Source organism: Petromyzon marinus, chromosome 21, assembly GCF_048934315.1.
Source record: "Petromyzon marinus isolate PM22_M1 ecotype Great Lakes invasive population chromosome 21, UKy_Petmar_22M1.pri1.0, whole genome shotgun sequence".
In the NCBI taxonomy this organism is placed as follows: domain Eukaryota; kingdom Metazoa; phylum Chordata; class Hyperoartia; order Petromyzontiformes; family Petromyzontidae; genus Petromyzon; species Petromyzon marinus.
Genome location: NC_133687.1, coordinates 4,815,472 through 4,838,475, shown reverse-complemented (window position 1 = coordinate 4,838,475; position 23,004 = coordinate 4,815,472). Strand labels below are relative to the sequence as shown.

Genomic DNA, 23,004 nt, shown 5'->3' with positions numbered 1-23,004 from the left:
GTGGACCTGTAAGGTACACACACACACACAGGGAGGGGAGAGTCACCTGGTTTCCAGCTGTTTCAGAGTCGCTGACATCCGATTGGTCGTCTCCTCCAACTTCATCAACAATTCGGACTTCCTGCCTCCCACCTCCTACACGCACACACACGCACACACGCACACAGACAAAGGTCTCCCATGTAGCCCACGCACGTTGCTGGGGCAAGTGCTGGAAGCGAGCAGCACTTACGAATGGGCGGTGTGGCTCTGGTCGCCGTGTTCGCCAACCGCTCCGCACGCGCCACGCTCGCTCGCTCGCCCGCCCGCTCTCGACACCCTCGCTCACCCTCGCTCACCCTCGCTCACCCTCGCTCACCCTCGCTCACCCTCGCTCACCGGCTCGCCCTCACCCCGTCACTCACCCCCAGTGCGCTGCACATGTCACCCACGTGCGCCCTCAGGGAGGCGATGGCGTCCGCGCCGTCTTGCGAACGCGGCTCGGCGCGCTCCTGCAAGGCGCACATCACCATCGTCGTCGTCATCACCATCGTCGTCGTCATCACCATCGTCGTCATCACCATCGTCGCCGTCATCACCATCGTCGTCATCACCATCGTCGCTGTCATCCCATCGTCGCCGTCATCACCATCGTCGTCGTCATCACCATCGTCGTCATCACCATCGTCGCCGGCATCACCATCGTCGCCGTCATCAACATCGTCGTCGTCATCACCATCGTCGTCGTCATCACCATCGTCGCCGTCATCACCATCGTCGTCGTCATCACCATCGTCGTCGTCATCACCATCGTCGTCGTCATCACCATCGTCGTCGTCATCACCATCGTCGTCGTCATCACCATCGTCGCCGTCATCACCATCGTCGCCGTCATCACCATCGTCGTCGTCATCACCATCGTCGTCGTCATCACCATCGTCGCCGTCATCACCATCGTCGTCGTCATCACCATCGTCGCCGTCATCACCATCGTCGTCATCATCATCGTCGCCATCATCACCATCGTCGCCGTCATCACCATCGTCACCGTCATCACCATCGTCGTCGTCATTGTCACCTTCGGCACGAGCATCGCCGTCACCATCGTTTATCATCGTCGTCACCGTCATTGTCACCGTCGTTACCGTCGTCACCGTCGTTACCGTCACTGTCGTTACTGTCACCATGGTCACCGTCACCATCGTTACTGTCACCGTCGTCACCGTCACCATCACCATGGTCACCATCACCATGGTCACCATCACCATGGTCACCATCACCATCGTCACCGTCACCATCATTACTGTCACCGTCGTCACCATCACCATGGTCACCATTACCATGGTCACCATCACCATGGTCACCGTCACCATCATTACTGTCACCGTCGTCACCGTCACCATCACCATGGTCACCATCACCATGGTCACCATCACCATCGTCACCGTCACCATCATTACTGTCAGCATCACTATGGTCACCATCACCATGGTCACCATCACCATCGTCACCGTCACCATCATTACTGTCACCGTCGTCACCGTCACTATCACCATGGTCACCATCACCATGGTCACCATCACCATGGTCACCATCACCATGGTCACCGTCACCATCATTACTGTCACCGTCGTCACCGTCACCATCACCATGGTCACCATCGTTATCGTCGTCACCGTCACCATCATTATAATCACGAGCATCATCACATCACCTTGGTGTTCAGGCAATAAGAGGGTTCTTTGTATGATTGGAAGCTTTCGTCACTGCAGGAATCCATACTCTGTGGTTCTTTCGGTAAAGTCGCGTTGGTATAAAAAAAAATATTTAAAAAAATATCACGAGGTTTTGTGGCGCAACACAAGCGGTCGTCCTCAGGCTGGGCCGCTTTGTGTTGCCATCGAAACGTCGCGATATTATATTTATTATTTTATTTTATTTTTCTACCTACGTGACTTTACCGAAAGAACCAAAGAGTAGGGGTGTGTGTTTAGATGCGTGCCAGTCTGTGTGTGTGTGTGTGTGCCTGTGTGTGTGTGTGCCTGTGTGTGTGCGTGTGCCTGTGTGTGTGCCTGTGTGTGTGTGTGCCTGTGTGTGTGTGTGCCTGTGTGTGCGTGTGTGCGTGTGCCTGTGTGTGTGTGTGCCTGTGTGTGTGCCTGTGTGTGTGTGTGCCTGTGTGTGTGTGTGCCTGTGTGTGTGTGTGCCTGTGTGTGTGTGCCTGTGTGTGTGTGCCTGTGTGTGTGCCTGTGTGTGTACCAGTGTGTGTGTGTGTGCCTGTGTGTGTGTGTGCCTGTGTGTGCGTGTGTGCCTGTGTGCGTGTGCCTGTGTGTGTGCCTGTGTGTGTGCCTGTGTGTGTGTGCCTGTGTGTGTGTGTGCCTGTGTGTGTGTGTGCCTGTGTGTGTGTGTGCCTGTGTGTGTGTGTGTGCCTGTGTGTGTGTGTGTACCAGTGTGTGTGTGTGTGCCTGTGTGTGTGTGTGCCTGTGTGTGTGTGCCTGTGCGTGTGTGTGCCTGTGTGTGTGTGTGTGCCTGTGTGTGTGTGTGCCTGTGTGTGTGTGTGTGTGCCTGTGTGTGTGTGCCTGTGTGTGTGTGTGTGCCTGTGTGTGTGTGTGTGCCTGTGTGTGTGTGTGCCTGTGTGTGTGTGTCTGTGTGTGTGCCTGTGTGTGTGTGTCTGCCTGTGTGTGTGCCTGTGTGTGTGTGTCTGTGTGTGCCTGTGTGTGTGTGTGCCTGTGTGTGCCTGTGTGTGTGCCTGTGTGTGTGTGCCTGTGTGTGTGTGTGCCTGTGTGCGTGCCTGTGTGTGTGTGCCTGTGTGTGTGTGTCTGTGTGTGTGTGCCAGTGTGGGGAGCGGTAGTGTAGCGGTTAGCGCTACGCTGCGCTATGAACCCGGCGACACGGGTTCGATTCCCGCTCACGGCCAACACCAGTGACGATTATCTGAACCGGTCCCGGGCCTCCCCTAGGTCGACTCAGCCTCAAATGAGTACCTGGTGCGGTGTGTAGTAAACATTGCCACTAGGGAGACAAAGGCGGTCGGGCGTGGTGCTGGCCACCCACCCCCTCGTGTACCGTTCCGGCCTTCATAGGTGCTCGCTAACAGCACTTGCCTCTACAGTCTGTTAAGGCTATATGGGATCTTTGTGTATGTGCGTGTGTATGTGCGTGTGTATGTGCATGTGTATGTGCGTGTGTATGTGCGTGTGTATGTGCGTGTGTGTGTGCGTGGGGGTGTGTATCTGTAGGTGTACGTGGGTGTGTGTGTGTAGGTGTGTGTGTGTAGGTGTGTGTGTGTAGGTGGGTGTGTGTGTATCTGTAGGTGTGCGTCTGTGTATATGCGCGCGTTTGTGTGTATAGGTAGGTGGGTGTGCGTGCGTGTGTGTAGGTAGGTGTGTGTGTATCTGTAGGTGTGTGTGCGTGTCCTCACCCCGTGCTTCTGATGTTCTCCATCAGAATCAGACTTCCCAGTCTAGAATCAACACCATCACCGACATGATCATTACCACCATCACCGACATCAATACCAACATCATAATTACCACCATCAGCAACATTATTACCACCATCATCAATATCATCATTACCACCATCACCAAGCTCATTACCAATCATTACCAACATTATCATAACCATCATCAACATCACATCGTCAACACTGTCATCACCACCATTACTATCACCATCACCATTAAGACCACCATACATCAAGTATGTGTGCGTGTTTGTGTGTGTGTGTGCTGTGTGTGTGCCTGTGTGTGTGCGTGCCTGTGTGTGTGCGTGCCTGTGTGTGATGTGTGTGTGTGCGTACCTGTGTGTGCTGTGTGTGTGCGTGCCTGTGTGCGTGCCTGTGTGTGCTGTGTGTGTGCGTGCCTGTGTGTGCGTGCCTGTGTGTGCTGTGTGTGTGCTGTGTGTGTGCCTGTGTGCGTGCTGTGTGCGTGCCTGTGTGTGCTGTGTCTGCGTGCCTGTGTGTGCTGTGTATGTAACAACCCCCTACCTCCTCGCGGTGCCGAACGGGCAACTCTGTCGTGGACAGTGCTGTGGGGGGAGGGCCATTTCCGATTGGCTTCTCCCCTCATGGCGTCTGTGACCACCACAGTGGCTAAACGGGGGCTCTGGACGGGTGCGAGGGGCTGGTAACCCCTCCACCTTCAATTAATTACCACTAAACCACGAGTTAAACTGAAATATGTAACTAAAAGCTTGTGTTGGAGGCCCCGGGGGGACAGGCGTCTATGACGTCTCCTGGCCAAACCCCAATTGGCGGAGCCAGGAGATTGAATCTCTACCCTCGGGGCTCCTCCACAAACAACGAAAAGCCACTACGGATGGCCACGTGGAATGTTCGAACGCTCACTGCGGAGGACAGACTGCCACTCCTCTGTCGGGAGCTGGACCGGTACCGCCTGGATCTCTGTGGCATTCAGGAGGTCCGGTGGACCGGTTCTGGCTCCTGCCACCATGAGGGGTGGACAGTCCTCTACTCGGGGCAGCAGACTGCCAAACAACAGGGTGTGGCTCTTCTTTTGAACAATAGAATGAAGGGGGCGTGGGAGCGTGGCGGTGAGGTGTGGGAAGCTGTAAGCCCCAGGCTACTTTGGGCTCGCCTTCCCATCAACCGGAGGCGAGAAGTGGTGGTCATGGTTACTTATGCCCCCACCGAAGACGAACATCCGTGGAGGGATGCAGGCAAAGCCGATGAGTCAGATGCCTTCTATGACCTCCTGTCACAGGTGCTGGCTAAAGTGGCACCTCAGGATAGAGTCATCATGTTGGGTGACTTCAATGCCCGAGTTGGTCATGATGCTGGCACCTGGTCTGGAGTGATTGGAGGGTATGGGCCAGATCAGCTCAATAACAACAGTAGGAGGCTGCTAGATTTTTGTGCAGCCCATGGGCTTGTAATTGCCAAAACGCTGTTCCGGCATCGGCGCATCCACACAACATCATGGATGCATGCTGGGTCCAAGCAAGAACATCTGCTGGACTACATAGTGACGGACCAGCGGATGCGAGCCCATGTCCTTGACACCAGGACCTACCGTGGAGCTGATCTACCCTCTGACCATCGACTAGTCATCTGGAAGATGCGCCTGCCATTTTTCCACTCCGGTGCTGGGTGTACACCCAGGACCCCATTCCAACCTAAAGTGGCCTGGTCTCAGTTATCTGATGAAAGTTGCAGGCGAGAATTTAATCATTGCTTGCGGCTGGGATTGGCATTGTCCCCCACTCCTCCTGATGTCGAGGGTAAATGGGTGAGGTTTAGGACTGTGACTCATGCAGCTGCAATGGCTGCTTTGGGTACTTGGTCCAGACCTCCCCAGAGACCCTGGCTGACAGAGGAGGTGTTCAGGATGGTTGAGAAAAAGCGATAGGTCCACTGTCATTGGCTACAGAATCCCACGTCAGAGAATGAGGAGGCTTACCGCAGCCTTCGCTCGGAGGTTCGGAGAGCCGTGAGGCGCTGCAAAGATGGGTGGTGGTTGCAGGTTGCTGAGGAGATGGAGTCTGCCTCAGTGGCCCACGATAACAAATCTCTATTGAACTCCATCAAAAAAGTAACCTGCAGCGCCACACCTATTACCATCATTAGGGGAAAAAAACGGTGATCCAATCTCTGACCCCCAGGAAGAGGTTTGCAGATTTGCTGAGCATTTCTGTGAGGTCCTGGGGGAGGGAAAATCCCTCAGCCAGGAAAACATCGTGGCACAAAGTGAGGATGACCCTGCTGAGGCTGCGGTGCCTCAAATATTGGAAGAAGTCACCCCCTGTGAGTGGCTGGCTGAAGTACCATCTGTTGAGGAAGTACTGAAGGCGATCTGGAGTCTGAGACCAGGAAAGGCAGCGGGCAGAGATGATCTCCCAAGCGAAATGCTGAGGGTGGCGTTTGTGCACAGACTGCCCTATATGACATCATAACAACAGTCTGGACCACTGGACAGGTTCCGCAGGATTGGAAGGATGCCCTGGTGGTCCCACTCTTTAAGAAGGGGGACTGCACAGACTGTTACAACTACAGGGGCATCTCACTCCTCAGTGTGCAGGGAAAGGTCCTGGCAAGGATTATTCAACATCGCCTCGCCAGGCACGCTGAGGAGAGGCTTGCGGAGCCCCAATGCGGTTTCAGGAAAGGGCGGTCCTGCACAGATGCCATATTTTCTGTCCGTCTGCTACAGTAGAGGTGTAGGGAATTCCAACAAGACCTACATCTCTGCTGTATTGACCTGGTCAAGGCCCTATGGTACCATCAGTAGGCCTGGGCTCTGGGTTGTTCTTCGAGCTTTTGGAGTCCCTAACCCTCTGCTCACGATCATTAAGGACCTTCATGATGGTGAGCGGGCCCGGGTAAAACTACGTGGCCGGGAGTCAGAGCCATTCCCTGTACACCTTGGGGTGCGACAGGGATGTCCTCTGGCTCCCACATTATTTAACATCTATTTTGACCACGTAGTTCGTGAAGCCTTCAATAGCTGTACCGGGGGAATCTCCATTTGGTACAGATATAATGGGAGGCTGATCGATGCCCGGGTGTGGTCAAGGGATGGCTCCCTATTTCTCAACCACGTTATGTATGCTGATGATTTGGTAATAGCTGCTCATTCAGAGGAGGAGTTGGAGACGCTGCTGCTGAGGCTGGAGTGTGCCAATAAGAGATGGGGCCTTACCATCAGCCCCACCAAAACTAAGCACCTGCCTGGGTATTTTGTACCATCGGACAATCCACCCCCACAACTCCCAATCGGTGATGGGGCAGTTGTGGAGAGAGTGAAGAGTTTTCCATACCTGGGCAGTGTGCTTATGACCGGATCCAGTTTAACAGCAGAGGTCTCACTCCGAATCAGTCGAGCAGCAATATCTTTTCATCGGTTGCGTAACACTCTGTGGAAGCGACCTGGTCTGTCGCTCCGCACTAAGCTTCAAGTCTTCTCAGCCACGGTCATTCCCTCCCTTCTCTACACTTGCGAAACGTGGACCCCCTTAATGGAGCATCTTCGCCGGTTGGAAACATTTAGGCTGGCCTGCCTACGATCCATCCTGGGTTTAACCAGGCTGGACTGTGTGAGGAGCTCACAAATCCTTGAAAGATTTGGGCAGGGTCCTATCGGTGAGCTCCTCCGGCAGGCAAGGCTGCGTTGGCTGGGTCATGTAGCCCGCATGCCCAGCCACCGCATGCTGAAACAGCTTTTGTTCGGCCGGATCGAGGGGGCTAAATGGGCGCGGCACGGGCTAGAGAAGAGATGGAGTGATGTGGTACAGGAGGACGTGGAGCTAAGTGGACTTGCCGATGACTGGTACCAGCGCTGTCAAGATCGGCCTCTGTGGAGGAGGCTCGTGAAGGACGCTATTGGGCAGTTGGAGGCAGTCGCCCTCCAACAACAACGGAGGGCGGAGGAGCGACGTTCACAACAACGAGCGGAGCGCCGGGTGGCTAAAGCACAGCAGGTTGGCACAGTAGGGGGCACAGGTGGTGCACCAGCCAGTCATCTCAGTCAGTCGACCCGTGGCACCTGGGTCTGCCCCGTGACCTCCTGCCAGCGGGCATTCGACACTTCACGTGGCCTCAAGGTGCACATGGCCTGGCACAAGCGTCGTGATGACGTCACCGCCACTTAGTGGCGAATGGCGGTTGTTGTTGTTGTGTGTGTGTGCTGTGTGTATGTGAGTGTGCTGTGTGCTGTGTGTGTGTGCTGTGTGTGTGCGTGCCTGTGTGTGCTGTGTGTGCTGTGTGTGTGTGTGTGCTGTGTGTGTGTGTGCTGTGTGTGTGTGCTGTGTGTGTGTGCCCGTGTGTGCTGTGTGTGTGTGAGTGTGCTGTGTGCTGTGTGTGTGTGCTGTGTGATGGTGCTGTGTGTGTGCTGTGTGTGTGTGCTGTGTGTGTGCGTGCCTGTGTGTGCTGTGTGATCTCCGCCCGCATGGCTTCATTCTCTTCTTCCATAGCAATCGAGCGAATCTTCTCTGAGCAGAGCTGCACGCACACAAAGAAAAATACCCCCCGTGTAGCCTTTACTTGCTGGTGGGGCAAGTGCGATGAGACAATAGCACCGAAGAAGGCTGGCACAGCACCTCCAGGGGGTGGTGGCCAATACCACGCCTAGCCACCTTTGTCTTTTGTTTGGACAACACCACAGGTACTCATTTGAGGCTGAGTCGACCTAGGGGAGGCCCAAGACTGATTCAGATAATCGCCACTGGTGTTGACTGTGAGCTGGAATCGAACTCGTGTCGCTGGTTTTGTAGCGGAGCACACTCACCGATTCACTACCACTCCCCACAAACACACAAAGACAAAGATCTCCCCTATAGCCTTAACAGACATTTGGGGCAAGTGCTGTTAGCGAGCAGCACCTATGAAGGCCAGCATGGCACACGAGGGGGTGGGTGAGCAACACCACGCCCGGCCGCCTTTATCACACACACATGCACACACACATGTTCAGACACACGTGTGTGTGTCTGTGTATATACTATGTACACAGACACACACACAGGTACACACGTACACCACACGTGTCCATACATGAGTATGGGCACGTGTGGTGAGTGTGTGGTGAGTGTGTGGGTGAGTGTGTGTGGTGTGTGTGTGTGGTGTGTGTTGTGAGTGTGTGGTGTGTGTGGTGAGTGCGTGGTGAATGTGTGTGTGTGGTGAGTGTGTGTGTGGTGAGTGTGTGGCGAGTGTGTGTGGTGTGTGTGTGTGTGGTGTGTGTTGTGAGTGTGTGGTGAATGTGTGTGTGTGTTGACTGTGTGTGTGGCGAGTGTGTGGTGAGTGTGTGTGTGGTCAATGTGTGTGGGGAGTGTTTGTGGTGAGCAGCGTCACTCACCTCCTCAGAAATCCGTGCGTTCTGTTTTTCCAATGCGTCCACCTTCAACTGCAGATTGTTCACCGTGAGCCTGCACCACCACCACGCACACACACACATATAAAGATCCCCCGTGTAGCCTTAACAGACTGTAGGGGCAAGTGTTGTTAGCGAGAAGCACCTATGAAGGCCGGCACAGCACACGAGGGGGTGGGTGGCCAGCACCACGCCCGGCCGCCTTTGTCTCCCTCTGGTGGCGATGTTTTATACACACCGCACCAGGTGCTCACTCGAGGCTGAGTCGACCTAGGGGAGGCGCAGGGCCGGTTTAGATAATCATCATTGATGTTGGCGGCCGTGAGCGGGAATCGAACTCAGAACGCCGGATTTCCTAATGCAGTGCGCTAACCACTGCGCCACCGCTCCCTAAGCACGCACGTGCACTACAATGTAGAATGGATCCAATTGGATCACCCTGGGTCCAAGGGTTCCCAGAGGTCTCAAGGGGTCCCGGGGGGTCCCAGGGGTATCTCAAGGTCCAAGGGGCTCTTAAGGGTCTCTGTGGGCTTCATGAAGGGTCCAGGGGTCTCTAGGGGTCCTGGGAGTCTCTGTGGGGACCGAAGCGGTCTCTAGGGGGTCCCTGTGGGGTCCCTGGGGCCTTACGTGAGGTTCCTGTTGAGCTCCTCCACGTAGTTCTTCTGGTCCAGGATCGCCGTGAGGTTTGCTCCACTGTGAAGGAGTCGTCCACAACATCAGCAACATCAGCAGCAGCAGCGTACGTGTGCATGTGAGTGAGTAGGTGAGGGAGAAGGTTGGTGAGTGGGTGGGTGGGTGAGTGGTTGGTGGTTAGTCGGTGGGTGAGTGGGTGGGTGGATGAGTGGGTGGTGAGTGGGTGGTGAGTCAGTGGGTGAGTGGTTGGTGGTGAGTGGGTGGGTGAGTGGGTGGGTGAGTGGTGAGTCGGTGGGTGGTGAGTCGGTGGTGGTGAGTGGTGAGTGGGTGAGTGAGCTCACCTGTCCTCCGGTTTGCTCGACTGCCCCTCCTTCAGGTAGAGCGAGAAGTCGATCACCCCGACCTGAGGGGGTGGGGGAGGGCAGTCGGGGGGGGGGGGGGTTAACGATGACGACGATGTTGATGATGTTAACGATGATGATAATGATGTTCTGTTTGGTGCCGATGGCAATGCTGGTGTTGATGATGACACTGGTTGTGATAATCTTGACGATGATGGTGGTGGTGGTGGTGGTGGTGATGATGATGATGGTGATGTTGACGATGATGATCACGACGACGACGGTGGTGGTGGTGATGTCGATGGTGGTGATGATGTTGACGATGATGGCGGTGGTGGTAGTGATGATGCTGACGATGTTGAGGCTGGCGTGACTCACCTGGGAGTCAAGGTCCTCCCCCTTGATGCAGAGGTTGGCGTCGATGACGTTGAGACCGACGAGGAGCCCGGCGATGAGAAGGCCCTCCTCCTCCAGCATGAGCGCCCCCACCTCGTAAAACTCACTGCACCACCACCACCACCACCACACCTCGTCATCATCACCACCTATACCCACACATCTTCATATTTTCCAACACCCACACATTGCCATCACCACACGTCATGATCTCTTTCTCTCCATCACCACCCACACCTCTTTATCTGATCATCTCAAACGAAGACAAAGACCCCCCCCCCCCCCCCCGTGTAGCCTTAACAGACTGTTGGGGCAAGTGCTGTTAGCGAGCCCCTATGAAGGCCGGCACGGCACACGAGGGGGTGGTTGGCCAGCACCACGCCCGGCCGCCTTTGTCTCCCTAGTGGCGACCTAGGGGAGGCCCAGGACCGGTTCAGATAATCCTCATTCGTGTTGGTGCCTGTGAGGGGGAATGGAACTCGGGTCGCTGGGTTCGTAGTGCAGCGCTAACCGTTACACTACCAGTGGTGAGGGTAGTGATGTTGATTATGGGGATGGTGTTGATGGTGTTGGCATTGTCGATGATGATGTGCCTGATTATGTTGCTGATGGAGGTGATGTTGATGATGGAGGTGATGTTGATGGTGATGTTGACGGTGGAGGTAATGTTGATGGTGATGTTGATGATGTGGTTAATGGTGGTGATGGCGGTCAGAGCGGTAATGTTGGTGCTGATATTACCTCAGCAGGTCTTTCCTGGCGATCAGGGCCTTCATGTAGTCGGAGAGCTTCTTCTGCATCAGAGCGAGGCGCAGCCAGGCCCGGGCACGTCCTTGGGGTGTCCTGAGTTACGCCGCACGTCACACCGCACCGTGTCACAACACACCGCGGTGGTGATGGTGATTGTGGTGGTGGTTGTAGTGGCGGTGGTGGTGGTTGCGGTTGTAGTGGCGGTGGCGGTTGTGGTGGTAATGATGGTGGCTATGGTGGTGTTGTTTATGGTGGTGGTGATTGTAGTGGTTGGTTATGGTGGTGGTGATTGTGGTGGTTGTAGAGGCGGTGGTTGCGGTTATAGTGGCGGTAGTGGTTGTGGTGGTGGTAGTGTTGGTGATCATGGTGATGGTTATGGTGGTGGTGGTTGTGGTATTGGTGGCTGTACTTGAGTCCCGGGAGGTCCCGCACGCTGGCTGTGATCTCGCTGGACTCGGGGCACAGGCGCTCCACCAGCTCCAGCGGAGCCCAGAACGACTTGGCCTGCCCCAGGAACGACTTGCGCACTGCGGCACACGCACACACACACGGGGCACAAACGTGATACATACACGTGGCACATACACGTGGCACACACACAGACGCGCGGTGCACACACACACACACCCATGGCACACACGTTCGGTACACACACACGTGGCACACACACGTGGCACAAATGTGGCACACACGTGATACACGCGTGGCACACACGTGATACACACGCACGAGACGCACGCACGTGACACTTAGGTGAGTGACTTATTTCAAGCCTCTCCCCCCCCCCTCCACCTCCCCCGCCCCTCACCCTTGAGGCCGTGCTTGAGGCAGTGCTCCATGATGACGAAGAACTGCTGCAGGGGCGCGTAGTCCGAGTCGAGGCTGCGGCCCAGGTTGAGCGCCGACTCGATAAGCCCCTTGATGCTCAGCTTGGCCATGTCCATGAGGCTCACGCGCTCCTGGCTCACGGCGTCGCGCGGCTCTGGGACAAGCGCAGCAGCGGAAGCGGCGGCGGCGGAGCCGCCACCACCACCACCCGCGTCAACCCCCGGTGCTCGCCCGCCCGCTCGCCCGCCCGCTCGCCCACCCGCCCGCTCGGCCGTTCACACGCACACGGGTGCGCTAGTCGCCCCTAAGTAACGATTGTCGCGCTGTGTAACGAAAGTCACCCCGAGTAGTCGCCCTGCGTAGCGATAGCCGCCCCTGCAGGTGAGCGAGCGTGAAAGTGCGCGTGGGTGAGCAAGGGTGGACGAGTGAGGGTGAGTGGGGATGGGTGAGCTAGAGTGAGTGGGGGGGGGGGCGGTGAGCGAGTGTGAGCTAGGGTGAGTGGGGTGGGGGTGAGTGAGGGTGAGCTATGGTGAGTGGGGGGGTGAGCGAGGGTGAGCGAGGATGAGTGAGGGTGAGTGGAGGCGGGGCCTCACCGTCACAGTAGCGGTATCGCGATCCCGAAGCATTTGGCTCCTCTGGGTCTGAGGGCACACACACACACACAAAAGTCCCCCGTGTAGTCCACACAGACCGTTAGGGGAAGTGCTGTTGCTGAGCAGCACCTATGAAGGCCGGCCCAGCAGCTGCGATGGGGGGAGTAAGGCCAGCATCACGCCGCCTACCCAGCCGCCAGTGACCACCACCTCACTGCGTTGTCCCTCTAGTTCAGTCTGTGGGTCTCTGTGGGTCTATGTGTGAGTCTGTGGGTCTCTGTGCGAGTCTGTGGGTCTCTGTGCGAGTATGTGGGTCTCTGTGCGAGTCTGAGGGTCTCTGTGTGAGCCTGTGGGTCTGTGTGTGAGTCTGTGGATCTCTGTGCGAGTCTGTGGGTCTCTCTGGGTCTCTGTGCGAGTCTGTGGGTCTCTGTGCGAGTCTGTGCGTCTCTGTGCGAGTCTGTGGTCTCTGTGTGAGTCTGTGGGTCTGTGTGTGAGCCTGTGGGTCTGTGTGTGAGTCTTTGGGTCTCTGTGTGAGCCTGTGGGTCTCTGTGTGAGCCTGTGAGTCTCTGTGTGAGTCTGTGGGTATCTGTGTGAGTCTGTGGGTCTGTGTGTGAGTCTGTGGGTCTCTGTGTGAGCCTGTGGGTCTCTGTGTGAGTCTGTGGGTCTCTGTGTGAGTCTGTGGGTCTCTGTGTGAGTCTATGGGTCTCTGTGTGAGCCTGTGGGTTTCTGTGTGAGCCTGTGGGTCTCTGTGTGAGCCTGTGGGTCTGTGTGTGAGTCTGTGGGTCTCTGTGTGAGCCTGTCGGTCTCTGTGTGAGTCCGTGGGTCTATGGGTCTCTGTGTGAGCCTGTGGGTCTCTGTGTGAGCCTGTGGGTCTCTGTGTGAGCCTGTGGGTCTCTCTGTGAGCCTGTGGGTCTGTGTGTGAGTCTTTGGGTCTCTGTGTGAGTCTGTGGGTCTCTGTGTGAACCTGTGGGTCTCTGTGTGAGTCTGTGGGTCTCTGTGTGAGTCTGTGGGTCTCTGTGTGAGTCTGTGGGTCTCTGTGTGAGTCTGTGGGTCTCTATGGGAGTCTGTGGTCTCTGTGTGAGTCTATGGGTCTCTGCGGGAGCCTGGGTCTCTGTATGAGTCTACGGGTCTCTGTGTGAGGAGTTTATGGGTCTCGTTCAGTGAGCCAATGCTGGTAGAACTGCCAGTCGACCTAGCGGAGGCCCAGGACCGGTTAAAATAATCGCTGCCACTGGTGGTAGTGGTGGTCGTGAGCAGGAATCAAACTCGGGTCTCTCGTTCGTAACGCAGTGGTAACCACTGCGCCACCGCTCCCCACACACACACACACGTGGCAGAGCAGGAGGAGGAGGAGAGAGAGGGGCGCTGCAGTGGCGAGATGTTATCTCCCTCGCCTGGTATGCAGGAGGTCGTGGGTTCGATCCCGACCCTGACGCGTGCTGTATTTTTAGAGTTTGGGGTGTCTCTTTCACCGTGGTGGTCACGTAGATTTTTCTGTGGGTCCCGCCGTTTTCCCCCTCGACATTTAGAATCAACATGGCGCGTTTAGAGTGTTAGCCTGCAATAATTTTCAACGCGATGATAAGCCACTTCGTTTAGCTATCATTTGTGGACGGGTCACTTTAAAAAAAAAGAGCTACGTAGCTTGCCGGGCCCTTACCTGATGAAGGTCGCACTCATTACACGCAAAGTACTCGCCACAGAGGAACCACAACACCTCGCTCACCGTGCCAAGGAGCATGAACCATCACACACACACTCCGGTCATCCTCGCAAACAAGCGGCTTTTGGCTTCTGCGGCATTCTGGAACACTCTTTCCTTCAGATATTAGGAAGCCACTGGAGCTGTGCACTTTGAAATCATCGTCTGCGAATGTCTTTAGAACTGCTTTGTTGCGTTTAGTTTTCCGCCCGTCCCCCGCACCGCGGATTAGCACGGTCGGCTACGTGCGGCGCGGAAGAAGTTCAACGTAATTTATACATAGCGCCTTGAGCAATGCGCTCGACAGGGGGGCTACAGTGGGGGGCGGGGGGGGGGGCGGGGGGGGGGCGTTGGCAGCCAGCTGGGCAGGTGCCGGCCCCCCGGAGCGATGGCGAGGGGGGCAGCGGCCGAGGTCGCTCCACTTCCCTCGCCCACCCACCTGGGCCGCCGGAAGCCCCCCCCGGTGCCCCGGCGAGGGCCCCCCCAGCGCCGGCGGCCCCGGCCCCCGCGGCGGAGGGGGTCCTGGCGCCGTCGGGCGCCAGCGAGATGTCGTTGAGCTCGCGCAGGCAGAGCCACTCTCCGTCCACCGACACGCGGAAGTTGCACAGGTAGATGGTCTCGCGCGCTGACGCGGCCATCTTGTCCTGCAGCGGCGTGGGCAGCTCGGAGCCGGGGGGCGGGGGGGACGCGCCGCTCGCCATCACGCCTGCCGCACCATCGCCGCCGTCAACATCGTCGCCATCATCGACACGAGCGTCGCCATCACGCTCAGCCGCATCTTCAACGCCATTGACATCGTCACCATCGACGCCATTGATATAATCCAAATCATCGTCAACATCATCACTATCGTCATCGTCATCGTCAGCACCAGCTTCACCATCACCGTCATCGTCAACATCATCAACATCAACTTCACCATAAACATCAGCTTCACCATCGCCATCACCACTAGCTTTTCCATCAACACCATCAATACCAGCTTTACCATCACCACCAGTTTCATCATCAACACCATCTTCGCCATCACCAACAGCTTCACCATCAACACCATCAATACCAGCTTTATCATCACCATCAGCTTCACCATCAACACCATCTTCACCATCAACACCATCTTCACCATCTTCACCATCAACACCGGCTTCACCATCAACACCATCACCACCAGCTTCACCATCAACACCATGTTCACCATCAATACCGGCTTCCACATCAACACCATCTCCACCATCTCCACCATCAACACCATCTTTACCATCAACACCATCACCACCAGCTTCACCATCAACACCATGTTCACCATCAATACCGGCTTCCACATCAACACCATCTCCACCATCTCCACCATCAACACCATCTTTACCATCAACACCATCACCACCAGCTTCACCATCAACACCATGTTCACCATCAATACCGGCTTCCACATCAACACCATCTCCACCATCAACACCATCTTTACCATCAACACCATCTCCACCATCAACACCATCAACACCGGCTTCCACATCAACACCGGCTTCCACATCAACACCATCTTCACCATCAACACCGGCTTCACCATTAACACCATCTTCACCATCATCACCATCAAAACCGGCTGCACCATCAACACCCATCCTCACTGTCAACATCATGTTCACCATCATCACCAGCTTCACCATCAACACCATCTTCACCATCAACACCAGCTTCACCATCAACACCATCAACACCATCTCTACCATCTTCACCATCAACACCATCAAAACCATCTTCACCATCAACACCAGCTTCACAATCTTCACCATCAACACCATCTTCACCATCAACACCATCTTCACCATCAAAACCATCTTCACCATCAACACCAGCTCAGGGCTTGGGGTGGACGTGACGCGCCACTCGCCATCACGCCTGCTACTTCACCGCCATCAACACCATTACATTCATCACCAGCAACATTATCGTCACCACCGTCACCACCACCATCAACATAATAAGCACCAAAGACGAAGATCCCCCGTATAGCCGTAACAGACTGTTGGGGGAAGTGCTGTTAGCCGGCGCGGCACACGAGGGGGTGGAAGGCCAGCACCACGCCCGGCCGCTTTTGTCTCCCCAGTGGCGATGCTTAAACACCGCACCAGAAACTCATTTGAAGCTGAGTCGACCTAGGGGAGGCCCAGGACCGGTTCAGATAATCGTCACTGGTGTCAGTGGTGAGCAGGAATCGAACTCGGGTCGCCGGGTTCGTAAGGCAGCGCGCTAACCGCTGCATTACACCTCCCCATCACCACGCAATGATGGATGGAGTGAACGAGATGATGGGACGGAGTGAAGAGGAAGTTAGAGAATAAAGGTGATGGAGGGAGTGAAGGAAGCGATGGCTGGGAGTGAAGAGGTGATGGAGGTAGGGAGAGAAGGAGGCAGGGGAGAAGTGAAGCAAGTGATGCAGGGAGGGAGGTGATTGTGGAAGAGAGGGAGGTCATGGGAGTGAGGGGAGGTCATGGGGAGTGAGGGGAGGGAGGGAGTGAGGGGAGGGGGGAGTGAGGAGAGGGAGTGAGTGAGGGGAGGGAGGGAGGGAGTGAGGGGAGGGAGGGAGGGGAGGGAGGGGGGGAGGGAGTGAGGGGAGGGGGGGAGTGAGGGAGGGGAGGGAGGGGAGGGGGGAGGGAGGGGAGGGGGGAGGGGAGGGAGGGGGAGGGAGGGGAGGGAGGGGGGGAGGGAGGGGAGGGAGGGGGGGAAGGAGTGAGGGGAGGGGGGGGAGTGAGGGGAGGGAGGGGAGGGAGTGAGGGGAGGGAGTGAGGGGAGGGAGGGGAGGGAGGGAGTGAGTAAGGGGAGGGAGTGATGGAGGTGAGGGAGGGAATTCGGCTGCGGATCCCAGTCTGGCCTTGATGATGATCGTGGTGTTGATGATGATCGTGGTGTTGATGATAATCGTGGTGGTGATGATCGTGGTGATGATGATCGTGGTGTTGATGATGATAGTGGTGTTGATGACGATCGTGGTGTTGATGATGATCGTGGTGGTGATGATCGTGGTGATGATGATCGTGGTGTTGATGACGATCGTGGTTTTGATGATGATCGTGGTGATGATGATCGTGGTGATGATGACGATCGTGGTGGTGATGATCATGGTGGTGATGATCGTGCTGGTGGTGATGATCGTGCTGGTGATGATTGTGGTGATGATGATGATGATCGTGGTGGTGATGATCGTGGTGTTGATGATGATCGTGGTGTTGATGATGATCGTGGTGTTGATGATGATCGTGGTGGTGATGATGATCATGGTGTTGATGATCATGGTGTTGATGATCGTGGTGATGATGACCGTGGTGATGATGACCGTGGTGGCGATGACCGTGGTGGTGATGATCGTGTTGATGATGATCGTGGTGTTGATGATGATCGTGGTGGTGATGATGATCATGGTGATGATGCTCGTGTTGTTGATGATTATCGTGGTGTTGATGATGATCGTGGTGATGATGATCGTGGTGTTGATGACGATTGCGGTGTTGATTATGATCATGGTGGTGATGATGCTCGTGTTGTTGATGATGATCGTAGTGGTGATATGATGATCGTGGTGTTGATGATGATCGTGGTGGTGATGGTCGTGAGGATGCTCGTTTCGTTGATGATGATCGTGGTGATGATGATCGTGGTGTTGATGACGATCGTGGTGTTGATGATGATCGTGGTGGTGATGATCGTGGTGTTGATGATCGTGGTGGTGATGATGATCGTGGTGTTGATGATGATCGTGGTGTTGATGATGATCGTGGTGGTGATGATGATCATGGTGATGATGCTCGTGTTGTTGATTATCGTGGTGTTGATGATGATCGTGGTGATGATGATCGTGGTGTTGATGACGATTGCTGTGTTGATTATGATCGTGGTGGTGATGATGATCGTGGTGGTGATGATGACCGTAGTGGTGATATGATGATCGTGGTGTTGATTATGAACTCGGTGTTGATGATGAACTTGGCGTTGATGATGATCGTGGTGTTGATGTTGATCGTGATGGTGATGATGCTCGTGTTGTTGATGATCGTGGTGTTGATGATGATCGTGGTGATGAGGTCGGATCTAACCCGGATGCAAACAAAACGATGTGAAGAAGCAAGCGATGGCGCCGATTATGCTGATGCTGTGATGATCAATTATTTGATGATACAGTAAATATGTATTAGTGATGCGGATGATCGTGCTGGTGTTGACGCAGTTGCTGCTGCTGATGCAATTCTAGATGATAACAATGCTGCTGCTGCTGATCATACATGGTACTGCATATACGATGATGATTTTACATCACGATGATGATATTGGTGATTGTGATCAAAAGGTGCTGCTCATGAATCAGCAATATTAACATCAGCAACAATACCCCCCCCCCCCCCCCCCATCAGCAACATACACATCGTCATGATCAATAAACATCATCACATCATCATCAGCATCAATGATATACACGTCGGCGGTGCTGATAACATTCTTGACGTGATGATAGTATTTATGATGTTGATGACGCCACCGCTGATGATGCTGATGACGCCACCGCTGATGATGATGTTGACGATGTTGTATGGCTGATGATGTTCTGTTGATGCTGCCGTTATCCCTGCTGATGGTGATGATGTTGTATCTCCGTTATTTATTGATGCTTCTGCTGTTAATTATTCTGCTGATGACGCTGCTATTGCTGATGACGCTGTTGGAGGTAATGGTGTTGCTGATCATATTGCTGATGATGCTACCAGCTGCTGGCAATTATATTGCTGCTGCTGATGATGATGTTATTGTTGCTGATGATGATGTTATTGTTGCTGATGTTATAGTTAATTATACCGCTGATGCTATAGCATGCCTTTGTTATTGCTGCTGCTACTGCTGCCATTACCGATGATGATGGTGCTGATGATGATGGTGCTGATGATGGTGCTGATGATGCTGCTGATGATATTGTTATTCGATGCTGCTGATGTTTAGAATCCTTTTGTTTAATTACTGCGATGCGTATGATGATGCTGCTGCTGGTGGTGATGGTGGTGATTTCCGACGCTATTAATAATGCTGTTATTGTAATGCAACGTTATGATGTTGCGACTGATGATGATGTTACTATTAATGATATTGCGACTGAGGATGTTGCTGAGGATGATGTTGATGAGGATGATGTTGATGAGGATGATGTTTCTGGGGATGTTGCGGAGGATGATGTTGCTAATGATGATGTTGCTGAGGAGGATGTTGCTGATTATGATGTTGGTGATGATGATGCTGATGATGTTGCTGATGATAATGTTGCTGAGGAGGATGTTGCTAATGATGATGTTGCTGATGATGATGTTGAGGATGAGGTTGCTAATTATGATGTTGCTGAGGATGTTGCTGATGATAATGTTGCTGATGATGATGTTGAGGAGGATGTTGCTGATGATGGTGCTGAGGAAGATGCTGATGATGGTGCTGATGATGTTGAGGAGAATTGTTGCTGATGATGGTGCTGAGGATGATGTTGCTGAGGAGGATGTTGCTGATGATAATGTTGCTGATGATGATGTTGAGGAGGATGTTGCTTATGATGGTGCTGATTATGATGTTGCTGAGGAGGATGTTGCTGATGATAATGTTGCTGATGATGTTGAGGAGGATGTTGCTGATGATGGTGCTGAGGATGATGTTGCTGAGGAGGATGTTGCTGATGATGGTGCTGAGGATGATGTTGCTGAGGAGGATGTTGCTGATGCTGCTGATGATGATGATGCTGATGCTGCTGATGATGGTGCTGATGATGCTGCTGATGATGATGGTGCTGATGATGTTGCTGATGGTGCTGATGATGATGTTGCTGATGCTGATGTTGCTGATGCTGATGATGATGTTGCTGATGATGCTGCTGATGTTGCTTACTCTCGCTCGTATTCCGGCAGTCTCCGCTCCCAACACAACCCACGGCCCCTCCTCAGTCGCCCAATTTTACAACAACAACAACAATCTAATTGTTGGCGATGCGCACTCACTCGCACTCTTCTGCTATACGAAAATATTATTGTGATGATTAATTTTTTATGATGACGATGATGATGGTACGGTATGTATAAATCTCTACTGTTATATTAGAGTGCAGTGTGATTCTTAATATTCGCTCTCTCTCTGTGTGTGTGGCCTCAGCTGTCTCTCTCCCTCCGCAGTGGGCGTGGCCACAGCTTCCGGTCACGCCCTACCCCCCGCCCAGGCTGAAACCCCCTCCCACTCCCCTGGAACCACGCCCCCACCCCCCTGTTGTTCTCGAGTCTGATCACGTGACGCCACCACGTGCGCCACGTGGTCTCCCCCAAACTCGACGCCCAACAGGAAAACAAATATCCATATTAGAGGGTGGGGGGGTGGGTGTTAGATCACGGAAATATATAAATGTGTCGTTAAAACCGCCACCACCCGACACAGACAACTAGTAAGGTCTGTCACTTTTACAAAACATGCCAATTCGTTACTCGTTCAGCACACCGGTGTGTTGGAGAGTAAACCCACAACATTTACAATTCGAGTACGACGTTTCGCCAGTAATTACAACTAGCATCATCAGGGGACAGACAGCTTGATGGTGCTAGGTGTAATTGGTCGCCGAGGCTTACGAGTAAGAAAGAATATTACACAAGTACAGTAAAACCTTGGATTGCGAGTGACTTGGTCTGCGAGTGTTTTGCAAGACGAGCAACATTTTAAAATAAATATTAATTTGATAAACGAGCGAGGGTCTTGCGATACGAGTAGTGTACGTATATACGCTTTTGTCTGCCGAGCATCACGTGATCACAACTGATACACGAGTGCTTTGATATACGAGTGCTTTGGATTACAAGCACGTTTCCGGAACGAATTATGCTCGCAATCCAAGGTTTTACTATATTTTGTTTGCTTACGGTGGGAAGATTCCACATTATCGTGACAGGGTCAGGTTCATCGACACCCTAACCAGCTCTGGAGCATGGTCTTGCACTGTGTCAGTGCTTACATTTCGAACGGTGAATTTATGATATAACATTCATTTACGTTAATGCAGAATTATTGATTTCTCATCACACAATTGTTTTTTTGTTCTGATTTATATTTAATTAATTCCCGCACCTCCGATTAGCACGGTTGGCTACGTACTGTGTTTAATGTTTTGTTGTTTTTTTTCCCCTTCACTTTCGTGACCCAGCGTCACTTTTGCGAAAGAGACTTCTCTACCCTGGTCTCTTCGAGCTCTCAACTGCAGGTCACACAGAATCAACTCGATAGTTCAATTTTAACGTGGGATTTTATTGAGGGACTGTGTGTTGTTTTGGTGTGGTCTGGGACACTGTTGTTTTACTGGCTGTTTCAAGCGTGGAAATTAATGTATGCATGCAAATTTAACCTATTTCTTTTATTTAAGGGGCGCCATGGTGGTGTGATGTTATCTTCACCGGCTGGTACGCAGGAGGTCGTCGGTTCGATCCCAACACTGGAGTTTGCATGTTCTCCCTGTGGTTCCGTGGATAGTTTGTATCCGGGTCCTCCGATTCCCCCCCCCCGCCCCTTAGATTTATAAACGTGCTTTTAGATTACAATATTTAGATTATTTGACTGCTATAAATGTGTACATACGCCATGTCGTTGAGCTATCATTTGTGGCCAGGTCACTTCTGAAAAAGCTCAAATACTCAGTGGGCTTTACCTGATTAAATAAAATAGTAAAATTGTATTTTTATATTATTATAAAATTGTATTTGTTTACCTTCCCGATACTTTCCACTCCTATCGTGGTTTTGTGTCGTTTGTCGTTCTCACATTTTGACCCACCCCGACTGGACATCTGTGAAGAAACAGCTTCATAGCTCATCGGATTCCTCCTGGAGTGTAAATAAGGATTCTGATTCTGAACGTGAACTCTTGAAGGGACTTAACACATAGACCAATAGTACCGTGGCATTAAAAGGAATATGACGTGTAAGGGGCCGTCCATAAATGACGTCATGCACCTGGGGGGGGGGGTCAGACATTTGTGACGATGTGTGATGAGGGGGGGTTTGAGAAATGTGACGTCACATCAAAATGCGCAACTTTAAATATAGACAAGTTCTACTTAACTTTTAAAACTTTTAAAATAGATGTTTTCTCCTACAACATCAGAGTGCAGCGCCACACTAAATACGCACTACAATGACAATAGTTTAAAGCGATGTGAAGCATGTTTTATATATTTTGGGGGGGGGGCAGAGCTTTGTGACGTCATATTTGAGGGGGGGTCTGACTTTTTGTGACGCCGTGTGACGAAGTTGGGGGGGGGGGGTCAAAAATCGTCCAAAATCGCGTGACGTCATTTATGGACGGCCCCTAATAGGTAACGTTTCGGGAAATGGTCCTTCAGCTGCAGTTCACTGAATATTCTTTTTTAAACACAGTTGCCGAGCACGGACCCTATAGGCCTCATACGCCAAGGGCCAGCAACAAACAGCACTATCAGAGTTGTATAATAGATAACAAGTGTAGCAATGTTTCTGTAATTAAGCGAGGTTATTAACTTGGGTTACAGAGACGGTGGTGGGAGGGAGGGAATTCTGAAGTGGAGCAGTACTAGAGGCGTAGAAAGCGAGGTGAGGGCGAGTGGATGGGTGGGTGAGAGCATGTTGCTGTGACCTGCAGTGTGGTGAGTGGGTGGGTGAGTGGGCGAGTGGATGGATGGGTGAGTGCATGAGTTGTTGTGACCGACAGTGTGGCGAGTGGGTGGGTGAGTGAGTGGGTGGGTGAGTGGGTGGGTGAGTGTGTGCGTGTTGCTGTGACCGGCAGCGTGGCGAGTGGGTGGGTGAGTGAGAGGGTGGGTGAGTGGACGAGTGGATGGGTGGGTGAGAGCATGAGTTGTGACCTGCAGTGTGGCGAGTGGGTGGGTGAGTGGACGAGTGGATGGGTGGGTGTGTTTCTGTGACCGGCAGTGT

At 53.4% G+C, this 23,004-nt stretch overlaps 1 protein-coding gene across 1 annotated transcript in view; it reads right to left on the bottom strand.

The window, feature by feature from the left end:
• LOC116944495 (protein RUFY3-like) overlaps positions 1–20,263 on the bottom strand; it is a 28,749-nt gene extending 8,486 nt beyond the window's left edge. Inside the window, exons 1-14 of the mRNA XM_032958151.2 lie at positions 19,955–20,263; positions 14,484–14,750; positions 12,343–12,390; positions 11,730–11,903; positions 11,331–11,448; positions 10,913–11,014; positions 10,154–10,277; positions 9,776–9,837; positions 9,429–9,494; positions 8,787–8,856; positions 7,853–7,933; positions 3,398–3,439; positions 405–491; positions 47–135 (exon numbers count right to left, since the gene is read on the bottom strand). Of these exons, the coding sequence (XP_032814042.1) occupies positions 47–135; positions 405–491; positions 3,398–3,439; positions 7,853–7,933; positions 8,787–8,856; positions 9,429–9,494; positions 9,776–9,837; positions 10,154–10,277; positions 10,913–11,014; positions 11,331–11,448; positions 11,730–11,903; positions 12,343–12,390; positions 14,484–14,745 (1,325 nt within the window). The 5' untranslated portion in view covers positions 14,746–14,750; positions 19,955–20,263. The remainder of the gene's footprint in view (positions 1–46; positions 136–404; positions 492–3,397; positions 3,440–7,852; positions 7,934–8,786; positions 8,857–9,428; positions 9,495–9,775; positions 9,838–10,153; positions 10,278–10,912; positions 11,015–11,330; positions 11,449–11,729; positions 11,904–12,342; positions 12,391–14,483; positions 14,751–19,954) is intronic.
• Positions 20,264–23,004: the final 2,741 nt, after the last annotated feature.